The sequence below is a fragment of the Cottoperca gobio genome, chromosome 22 (assembly GCF_900634415.1).
Source record: "Cottoperca gobio chromosome 22, fCotGob3.1, whole genome shotgun sequence".
Classification (NCBI taxonomy): domain Eukaryota; kingdom Metazoa; phylum Chordata; class Actinopteri; order Perciformes; family Bovichtidae; genus Cottoperca; species Cottoperca gobio.
The window spans coordinates 19,103,761-19,115,180 of record NC_041376.1 but is presented as its reverse complement, the minus strand read 5'-3'; the positions used below and the strand labels follow the sequence as shown (position 1 = coordinate 19,115,180).

General features: G+C 39.1%; 1 protein-coding gene across 1 annotated transcript; it reads right to left on the bottom strand.

The window, feature by feature from the left end:
• Window positions 1-581: 581 nt before the first annotated feature.
• Window positions 582-9,729, bottom strand: gnmt (glycine N-methyltransferase). Its single transcript, XM_029461125.1, has 6 exons — window positions 9,372-9,729; window positions 7,089-7,216; window positions 6,869-6,982; window positions 6,518-6,660; window positions 4,044-4,165; window positions 582-2,486 (listed from the first exon to the last, which is right to left on the bottom strand). Exons 1-6 carry the CDS (start codon window positions 9,578-9,580, stop codon window positions 2,315-2,317), a joined length of 888 nt encoding a protein of 295 aa, XP_029316985.1. The 5' UTR covers window positions 9,581-9,729; the 3' UTR covers window positions 582-2,314.
• Window positions 9,730-11,420: the final 1,691 nt, after the last annotated feature.

The window sequence follows — 11,420 nt, the reverse complement described above, 5'->3', positions numbered from 1 at the left end:
ACACAATTGAGAGCAGACAAGGGTCATTAAAATGAAATGGGACATATAAAACTTGCTTAGATTAAATAAAATAATTGCATTGGTAATATAATAAAAAAATGTATCATGTTGAAAGACAAAAAGCAGAAGTTTACTAATGTTCACTCCTCATCTGTGGGACGTTCTGCTTTTCAATAGCTACATGTAATGTAACACTGCCCTCTGGTGTCCAACATGTGTACTGCACTTAATGACTGACTCCTTTAAAAGATCTCATTTTGATGGAATAACGTCACAACTGCTTTCATATGTTTCTTAGTTATTAACTTCAATCAGTTGCCATATGAAAATCATGATTCTGAAAACACGAGTGAAGCATTTTGTGTCGCTTTCATGCAGATTTGAAATGAATAACCAATATCTTTACTTGATGCAGTGATACTGAGCTCCAGTGAGCCACATGTATAAACCCTCACGTGTAACATATATGAGCTGACACATGTTTACTTGCTTTCATAAATCTGGTAGTATCATTCAAAAGAGCTGAAAACAAATCTTCAAATTCACAACATGACACTGCAAATAAAAATGTGACAGTCAGGTTTATTTCAAATACTCTTTTATTTCCAATTATCATCGTTCATTATAAAATGTTAAAACATGTTTTATTTAAGAGCTGACAACACAATAAGACTGCTGTGAAATAGTTGTATCTCTACGTTAACGTTCAAAGCCACTCAAACATCCAGACATTCTCACCACATACCTCCCGTTGATCTGTCACAAGCTACGCTTAGTTCTGCAAGAGGCACACGCACAGCGTTTGAATGCACCGTGCGCTCTTGTTCAGGCAAACAGCAGGGGTCAGGATAATATTTTATTTGTCTCTGCTAGAGACTCTTTTTTTTCTCATTCACGTGAAAAATATTTGGTGTCAAAGCAAAATGTATTTGGACCTGGATAATATGGCACAATAAATTAATCTTTCATCATGTTCCACTCATCATTTAAGTGAACTCAATTATTTGCGACATGTACAAACATTCAAGTTTCTCTCACTTTTGAAGCATACAATTCCAAGATATGAGCAGAAAATAACACTTTTCAAATATCTTTGGTTGATAACACAATTGTCTAAGACATTTGTTTCTCCATGATATAAAACTGTTTGAAATTATAACCAGTTTAGTACAGTCTGCTCAAAGTCACTGGCCTTACGAGTATTGCTAAAACGACACAGTTGGTAGTTTTGAATCATCAACCCTTATTAGTGGCCAGGAAATGTAAAGGCTGTTATTGGCTTAAATAAGATAAACTAGAAACCAGTTAAGCAACATCTGAATTGCTACAAAAGAGTTAAAATATGAGAAGCCGTTCCTCTCAAAGAGGTCAGAGGTCATTCAGCTCTGGAGCTGGAGGGTGAGGAAGTAAGGATGTGGAGGAAAGTTACAGAATGATCTCTGTGGGGGATCGTGCGGTGTGACACTCCAAACATACACCTGGCCTTTCAAAGGGGGTCAGCGGGATTCACAATCTTCACTAGCTGCTCTCTGGTCTTTTTTAATTGACTCCAACATGGTGTGCACGATTACTATTAAACATGAAGTTGAACATGTCATAAAAGCAAGGCTAATGAATATGAAACTGTCATGCTGTGCCAGATCTGCCTGAACTTAAAGAAAGGCAGCAGGCCGGAATGAGATACGCTTTTAAAAAACTTAGAACTGTGTTTTTAAGACCCTTGTTGTAAACTTACATAATACAATTGTTTAAGAAAAAGAATCGCAGCACTTTGTACATTAGTGGCGATTAATATCAAGTGTTCCATCATGAGGAATATCGCTCATTTCAAAACATGTTCATCGTGGATATCCAAGTTCAGGGAGGAAATGAGGTAAACACAAAAGCAACACACAGCACACTGGGAAAATAAACAGATATGGGCAAAACAGTGGTCCGATACATTTGAAATATATTATTTACTGTAATACTTTTTACTATTTGAGAGTTTTAGCAACGTGCCGTGTTTGAAGTCAAGAGAGATAAGAACCCACCAACTGTTGCACGTAAAGACAAACATGTTAGCATACATCATTTCACAATCAGTAGAGAAATGACAGCTAGCAGCAAGTTGTATTCTTATATAATGTTCATCAGGCCACCTACTGGCACTGCCACTCTTGTGCATGCTCATGAATTATTCTTTTTTGGTTTGTTTGGTTTTTTTAAAAACATATTCAAATATAATTTTGCCCAAATCTGGAGGAGCATGCTGAGACATGAAGAGAACAGAGTGTTATTATTTTCTTAGCAGTGTGTGTGTGTGTGGGGCTTCTTATGCTGTCTTCTTACAGACATGGATGAAGTAGCACGGGGCCTGGGTCTGGCCAGGGACGTACGTCTTGAAGTCTCCGTAGACGCTGTGCTCCATTTTGCCGTTGAAGGCATCTTTCAGTAAAGCTTTGAAGCTCTCCAGGCGATGAGGGTAGTAGGACAGACGAAATTTACTACAGAGGACAGAGTTACACAGAAGCAGAGTTACACACATTACAATTCCTCCAACCAGTCTTACTTTCTGTTGTGTGTGTGACATGTCTGGTGAGAGAGGCCATCCACCTTGACTGTAAGGGATTTCAGAAAACAACCCAGACTGTGAGACAAATATCAGATGAATGCTGACAAAACCCTAGAGACTGTCCTCCAGTAACATTTTATTCAAAGGGTCACACATCATCGTCATTATTATATCCTTAAGCCCTATTCGCACGGGACTAGCATTACCTGGGGAACTCTGGGTAATAATAATAATAATAATAATAATAATAATAATAATAATTATTATTGTGACGGTCGTCTGATCTGAATCCTGTGCAATGCTGCCAGGTTCATAGCTTGTCAAAGTAAAAATTTCACCGCAACTTGCCTTCCATATTCCGCCAAACAGAAAGCTCAATAAAATAAATAAATCAAATTAAATCTGTGATTTGGAGTCGCATTTCTTTTCCATAAGGTTTGTTGTTTTCTCTGATTATTTCCCAGTCCAGAATTTTAGAGGCAATGTTGGCAATAATGAATCAAAGTAAAATAATAATAATAATAATAATAATAATAAGTACAATATCTTTAATATAAGCAGATGTTATGCAAAGCCTTGACATCATATACGAAACCCAGACGTGAGATCACATGAGACCCCCTCACAATACGAGTCCTGAGTGAATATGGCTTATTGGCTTATGACACCTGAAGAGTCATTTGATAAATTGAATGCTGCTCCGGATATGCACCAAAATCTGCCACAAATACTGTATGTCCTTATGGAACACGCCACATGACACTGCTCCACTTTGACAGCGGCTAGTTATTAATATGTCATCAGTCCTAATGATTACAGTTTGGAAGCTTCAAACATATTGTGTAATTATTAGTATTCTTTCACAAGTCTGTCTCCGCCCCGTCAGGTTGCAATTACTGCTGAAAATCCAGCAGAACAATGTTAATTTTCTGACAAACACATTTTATTGTAACGCCCAAGAAAATTGTGGCAGTGGGGGCAATTTATATAATTTTTTTTATAAAATAAAATAGAATTATTAATATATATATATATATATATATATATATATATATAATAATAATTCTATTTTATAAAAAAAATTGTGTGTGTGTGTGTGTGGGGCGGAGACAGACTTGTGAAAGAATATTAATAATTACACAATATGTTTGAAGCTTCCAAACTGTAATCATTAGGACTGATGACATATTAATAACTATCTTATAACAGCCGCTGTCAAAGTGGAGCAGTGTCATGTGTCGTTTGGTATATATTTTTCTGAGTATTTCATTTGCTGAATTCGACAAACAAACATCCATTTCTGGTTATTTCATCCATTTACAATTACTGAAACTGTATTATGTTGAGGTATCAACACATTAAATGATTGACATACCATATACCAGAGTCTTCTTGTTTATTATTATTCTTCTTATTGTCCAGCTGTAAGTAAGTAGCGCTGGGCACTTTGATGCTGCGTTAGTGTTGTGTGAGCAGAGTGATGACCTACCTGACTTCAGGAAGATTGTGAAGTGCGGCCTTGGGCACGTGGATGGTGTAGTCCAGAGTGATCATATGGGGGTTATTATTGACCCACAGCACCGAGGTGGAGATGTCCTGAGTTAGATCGCTCTGCAACACAAACACACGCTCATTTATGAAACATGTTGCAGAGTATTCGCCACCAAAAATACTCTTTTCTTCAGTAGTGACAGAACCTGGAGGTGGCTCTTACTGTTGTGGAGTACAGAGTTGGAGCATATGAGCAGACTCGGGGATTACAGAGGTATCAGAAGGGGATATTTCCTCGAGCACTTCCAGCTGGTTAGTTCACACTTTGGCTGGATCAAAGAATACGGAACTTGTTTTGTGGAAAATAAATCAAATATGGCTCATTTCTGTTGGCACCTGCTGTTCTGTCTTTCTAGTTCCATTTTATATTCTTCAGCTTTTGACAAAAAATAGAATAATAGCAGGATTGGTTGTATAATTCAACTTTAGATATCCAAACACATGCTGCTTATAGAAATACATGTACATTTTAGCTACAAACTAGATATTGCTCATCATTTTAAGCCCGATATGAAAACACTTAACTTCATTTTCCGTCTTGCAAATAGATTTTTTCCTCAGCACCCCTGACATTAGGGGTGTTTCTTCCAATTGCAAAAAATATTTTTAAACTCAACAATTTCATCCTCATTTCCTTCTGTTTCTCTGAGGCCACTTTCAATAAAACCTCACAATATCCGGCAGGCTCTGGATAGAGATTTAGGTCTTAAACTCAGCTGCTGCTAAATAAAACATTCCTAAACAATACGAGTCCGTCCAACTTCTCTTCACAAGGAAATAAATAGTCAGATAGAGCAGAACATTTGATTTAAGAAAAGCCTTTTTATGAATCGTTCAGGCTGATGCCTTTGTTCTTCTTTGACATTTGTGTGTCTTACAAGCTTGTAATGCGTTCCGCAGGCTGTTTCATATAAAAACTGAAATTAGAACTACATGGTCAAAATGGTTGAGAGAAAACACTTTTGGCAACAGTGCACCAGTAGATTCTTGGCATTTTTCCACCAGACTGTTGAGGCACCAGGACAAACTCATAAAAACATACACTTCAATCAGTTCTTTACATAACATGCACTACACTGAAATTAACAAATGCACTTTTTTCAGCTTCAGTTCCTCCATCACACACACACACGCACGCACGGGCACGCACGCACGCACACGTTCTGTGATCACCCCCGGGCTTCCCACCAACAAAAGCAGCCTCTGTTTTATTTGGAGAAGGTGAGCACGACAGAAGAGCAGCTAACAGGTATAAAGCCCGGCGTGATCACACTCAATGGAACCACCTTAATGAAGAAGAGGTTTCATTCTAAGCAGGTAGGAGTTCGGACAACATCCAGAAAGCAAAATGTACATGAAGAGTCAGTAAACAGCACACCAGCTGTGACCTTCAGCTCACGTGTGTCTAACAGCACAGACACGGGCTGCATACCGGCACACAGGATGCAGACAAAAGCCATGAGGACTACAAAGTGTTGATAAAGTGACACCATTGAGCAGAGAGGCAGTAGAGTGCAGGTTCTGATGCTGTGAATAGACATCCGTTAGCTAACACTGCCACCTCCTGGTTAAGATGCTTTGTTAAAATGCAACCTCAGGTCTATTAGCAGCCGTCCTGAGAGCTCCGCCTCATAGCGGAATGAGACCTCGGCCGTCACGTTGGCAGCTGTTTGAGAGGGGGGGGGGGGGGGACAGTGTCACAGTTTGTGGTCTCTGTTTCAACTGTTACACCACTAATGAATGGGGACAAAATGACAGTGGTAGACAGCAACTAAGTACATTAACTCAAGTACTGAACTGAACTTTGAAGTACTTTACTTGAGTATTTACATTTCCTGCTACTTCATGATTCCACTCAATTTAGAGGTAAATATGTACTTTTTACATTTATTTATACATTTATTTGACAGCTTTAGTTACTTTGAAGATTCAGATTCGGTTTAATAAGACAAAATATATTTCAACAAATAAATGATGGTGTATTACTACGTGTAGGTTAAGATAAAACTGTTGATCCCCTGTTCAAAGATTCACAAGCTACACAGCAGAATTTATAGTAAAACAAAACTGAATAAAAACTTCTCCTTTACCAGCTGCAACATTAAAGTAATGAACACATTAATCCATCAACAATTATAATCCAATTATATAACATACACTATTCTGAAATGGGTCGTTGTGCAGCATGTGTACTTTCACTCTTTGTACTTTGATGCTAATTTATACTTTTACTGAAGTAAGATTTTGAATGCAGGACTTTGACTTGTAACAGTATTTACACACTGTGTTAGTACTACTTTTACTTTTAGTATAAATTCTGAGTCCTTGGTCCACCACTGCAAAATGATCCATCTACATGTCAATCTGCACCTCTCTGTAACAAACCTTTCCTAACGCCATTAAGTTTAATACCTTATAGTAGATATTTTTGCCCTTTGGTGCCCGGCCGGTCTCCAGGATGAAGTCGTAATTACGGTGGTCAATGATGAGGATCCCACCGGGTCTGACCATACTGGCAATGTTCTGAAGGGCCAACCTTTGGTCACTCTGGTCCCCTGAGAGCAATACAATGATCACACATCATCAGTAGATGTTATGTGAGTGACTTGACGTTGGATGATCATTGGCATCTAAGAAAGATTTTGCTTGGTTGGAGATGATCAGGGATCCATATTGTGTTCCAGAATTTAACCTGGCAAATTCAAGAAAAATGTGAAAGAGGTCTTTGGAAAAATAAACTCTGTCCCTTCATCTTTCACGTACCTTTAAAGTCTGGTAAGTGGGCAAATGAGTTGCCGAGGCAGATAACAGCATCAAAGCCAGGCCCTGGCTTCTGAAGATCCTCCGATAATGTTAACCAGTTGGCCTCTTCAATCACTGTGGATACCAGGGGAAAGAACGGCCATGAAACATGAAGAGGAAAACGTGTTTTTGAACATTCAAAAATGACAATTGAATTTAAACCAAATGAAAGATGCCGTACCCCATTGGTCAAAAGCTGGTTCTTTTCTTCTCTCCCATCTTGACTTCAGCGCATACTTGAGCATTTTGTCGCTGGCATCCACGCTCACCATGTTAAAGCCCTCCTCCACCAACATGATGGAGTCAACTCTACAACATAAAATACAGTTGCTCTGTAAATACAAGTTGTGTACTAAACAACAGCATAAACTTACAAACCTTGCTAATAATACACTAGTGTGTACTACAGTGAGGTGAGACACGTTTAGGAAATGTGGTCTTTAGTGACTTCATCTCGTTTGTTCATGGTGAGGTTGGATGTGCTCTTAGACCGATGTTAGCTTGTGACAAGAGAAATAACTTCAGTGTGACGATGAATGTCATCATACAACACATTGTTTTACAGCTATAAAGACATGGTTGACATCTTTATGCTTAAAAAGCCTGGCAGAGTTTTGTTTGGACTTTGATTGCACTGAATTCCAAAAATAACTAGTTTTGAGTTAAACAATATGCAAGAGCTCCGGAACATTTCAAACAGAATCCAAATTGATGCGTGTTAAAGAGCAACACAGGAGCGAGATTCATTGCACAATGACCTGAAAAAAACTGCAATCATTAACAACTGGGTAACAAGATAATATAAAGCAGTTATAACAGTTAAGGTAACAAGTCTTTCAAGTTTGGTTCATAATTACGTAACATAAATCTCATGCAAAGCAAAAGCAAAGAAAACTCTATGGTTCAGATCAAGGTAATTCATCTGCAAATTATGATGATTATATCCTAATTGAAAGCATGGTGTGCAGCTTCTTCTGCTCTTGCATAAGTTGCTGCTAAATCTGATGGCAGAACAACTGGAGAGTCTGGCATCACCGGCACATTTAGACTGCCAAAAATAGTGAGGCCATTTGTCCCCTCATTCGACTGTGAGCGTGTTTACGTCGCCTCAGATGGTTGTGCTGCGGAGACACTTTTACTATGACACATGGCCAAAGACTGTGTGCCTCCATACTGGATACCAAAAGTCTTATGTGAGATATGCAGGTTTACAATGTCTACATTTGAGATGCGCATGGGTGGATGGCATTAAGATAAAAGTATTAACTCTGTGATATTTATCTGCAATGACAGCTTTTAACTGATTAAAAAAGCAAACATTTTAGCAACCCATTTTATAAATGGGTTAATTAAACGGATAGATCACTGAATAGATGTTTGTTAAGTGCAAAATCCTGTAGTACATGCCATTTAATGACAAAATAAATGTTGCAATGTACAATTTCTCTCAGCCAGAAAGACAAATTGAGGTGAATTGAGAGGCTACACACTGACAGGTTAAAGTAGTGTTCAGCCAACGGCCTTGCTGTTGTTCCAGGACACAGATACACTATCAGCAGAGGTAAACAGACTGCATAGAACCAGCCAAAACTCCCTGCAGCAACCCAGAACCAGGTCATCAGACCCTGAACCCTACATCCACGATCTTAAACCAGTGGTTTGAATGAGGGCAACTGGAGTAAATGTTAAAGGCAGAAAATGTACACAGATCTGATCAACAGCATTTGTATCTTGGGGCATTTGTTTAGACCATATAGTTAAAACTTAGTTAGAACTATTTTAAGTGACATTGTCGACATGGTCCCAGCTCCAGACTGCTGCTGGAGGCAGGAACTGGCACAGTGGCTGGTGCAAACTCTGCACTTTCATTCATTACTCTCTGGCCTAATCCGCTTTTTGTCCAGAGTTAAAAAGGGTCAGAGGGTTGAAATTCCAGAAAAAGCCAAATTTACTTGATTTTCTATAAAGATAAATCTAACTTATGTATTACACAACAACATGTGTGTCTATGTCTCTATCATGCACACAAAAGTTAAACGTTTATATAAAAAATAAATAAACAGCAATAATAAACACTGTAAACGTGGCAAGAATGCCAAGACTCTAATATGATCACAGTGTGTTTTTTCAGCATGGTCACACCCATTCACAAACCTGCAGGGTAATTATAGCATCCCAATTTTCACTACTGGGTGCAGTCTTCAATTCGACATAGGCTACAGTTAATAAACAAATATGCACATCATTTGACATTTCATTGAAATAATGTAGACTTGATTTATAAAACTAATGCCGAAATAAAGGTTGGGTTGTGAAAATATAGAAACGTTATAAAAGTTTTAACTGATGGTGTTACCTTTGCTGATATATAAGGGTATGCATAAAAATTGAACTAATTTTTGATGGAGTTTGGTGAGACTACACAAGTGGCCAGTGTAAAACTTCGGAGTCGGCTTTACATTACCCTGTTCCGCAGGCTACATCCAGCACTCCCCGCACCCCTTGCTCTTTCAGCAAAGACACCACCCAGCTTTTGTATTCCTGCGTCCTACTCTGCGTGTCTCCGATGTACAGCTCCCAGACTTTCGCTGCTTTGCCGTCGGCATACTGGTCAGGAAGACCCTCGGCGGCCACACCGAGAGAGCGGGTCCTAAACACGCTGTCGACCGACATGCTGCTGCCTTGTTGTTGACTGTGTCCTCTTAGCTTACTCAGCAATCGGGTGTGGTGTTCAGCTACCTGGCTGCTTAAACGTGTGTGCGAACTAGCTCCTTGTCTAACAGGTACTCTCTCCACATGCTAGCACCGATTCCGGTTGTTATTATTTATATATAACAAATGGAGGGTGGGGGCAAACTTTAACCCAATGACACTATGCAATGAACTGACGCCTACTTTCTGATAGGATGAAGCAAAGGGAGACGGCTCCCATTTCCATGTTTACGTTAGCAGACGTCCCTAAATAGCCTCCCAGTATCATTTACTCACCGTTCTGCATTATTACGTAACACAAAACCGCAAAATCAGACACTTTAGAGCAGGGGTCTTCAACGTGTTTCATGCCAAGGACCCCGAAACTGGTGTAGCGTGGTGCAGGGACCCCCTACTGTATATATTGTATAGAAAAGGCTTGAATGTGCGTGAGTGACAGAAATATATTTTAGGTCACCCCTCTCCTTTCCTCCACTCAGTCGTGTGTCGCCGCCCTTCACGAAGTACAGCAGAGGAGGGAATGTGAATGGCAAAGCCAAACATTTTTTTTGAATTAATAGCTTTATCTACAAACAATTTCGGGACCCCCCCTGCAGTACCTCCGAGGACCCCCTGGGGGTCATGGACCCCCTGTTGAAGACCTATGCTTTAGATAATTGATGTTTAGGTTAGGGTTATGTTTTTAAGGTAGCCAGACTACTGAAGAAGGTAGGCTAGAAGATAGTGTTGCCTGTGAGGCAAAACTCAGGGCACAATTGACCAAATGCTATCCTCCCACTCCAACATTTCATCATTCATCATTTCATCATGCAGCTTCGGCACATGTGCTTATAAAAACATCATAACTGTAAAATGATAAGAATAAAGTTAGCAGAAAGGTAGGGTATGTTTGCAATTGTATGCCTCAACAATAATTATTAACTTTATTGCACACCATCTATTTAAATGCCGAGTGCATATATCATGGTGCGAGTCATGAAAAACAATAATGTATCTGAAACAAAACAGGTTGGAGCATTTTTTTTTTTTTGTTCCCTCCCCAAAAAGGGAACTCCTCCTGTTGTGATTGGCTGATTAAGCTCAGAAAAGTATTTACTGGTAGAGGTGAGGTTATGTCAGCCACAACTGGTGCCATCCGGGTTAGGTTTGTACCACCCAGTTTTATCAACTCACACTCCTACTTTACATAATGCTCTCTGTTAGTCACACATACAGTACATACACACTTATTTTCAAGATAAGACAAACCACGGCAGCATGAGGTCACATACAACCAGTTCCACCAAAGTTCGATGGGGAAACAATAGGTTATCTACTATTAAATACATGTGCATGCCTGTGTGCAGTGTCATGTTTTTTTGTATGACATAACAGACTTAGTTTGGCAATTGAGCTTTGTGTGTTTTAAAGCTTGTCAAACAAAAAAAATGTTCTAGCATGCTATACCTTAAAAATGTTATATGAGTGATGCATATGAAAAAACAAAAATTGCAGGGCAGGTGATACTGCAAGTTTGATGAATTTGTCAAACTTGATCACCTGACCTGAATCCAACTGTGCGTGCATTGCGTGGTAGTAGTACAGGCCTGACAAAGCATTATCAAGATATGATGAATTCATTGTTTAGTATATTTTGGTCCTTGAAAACTTGTAGGACTAACGGCTGCATTTCCTTCACTATTCATCTGACCCTTTCTCCATTGACCCGTTGTTGACCTTCTGACCCTAAGCCTTAACAAGCTAAATCAGTACTTTAACCTCATAGTCAATGTTTCATTTTAGAGTCAACATGCACAGAGAA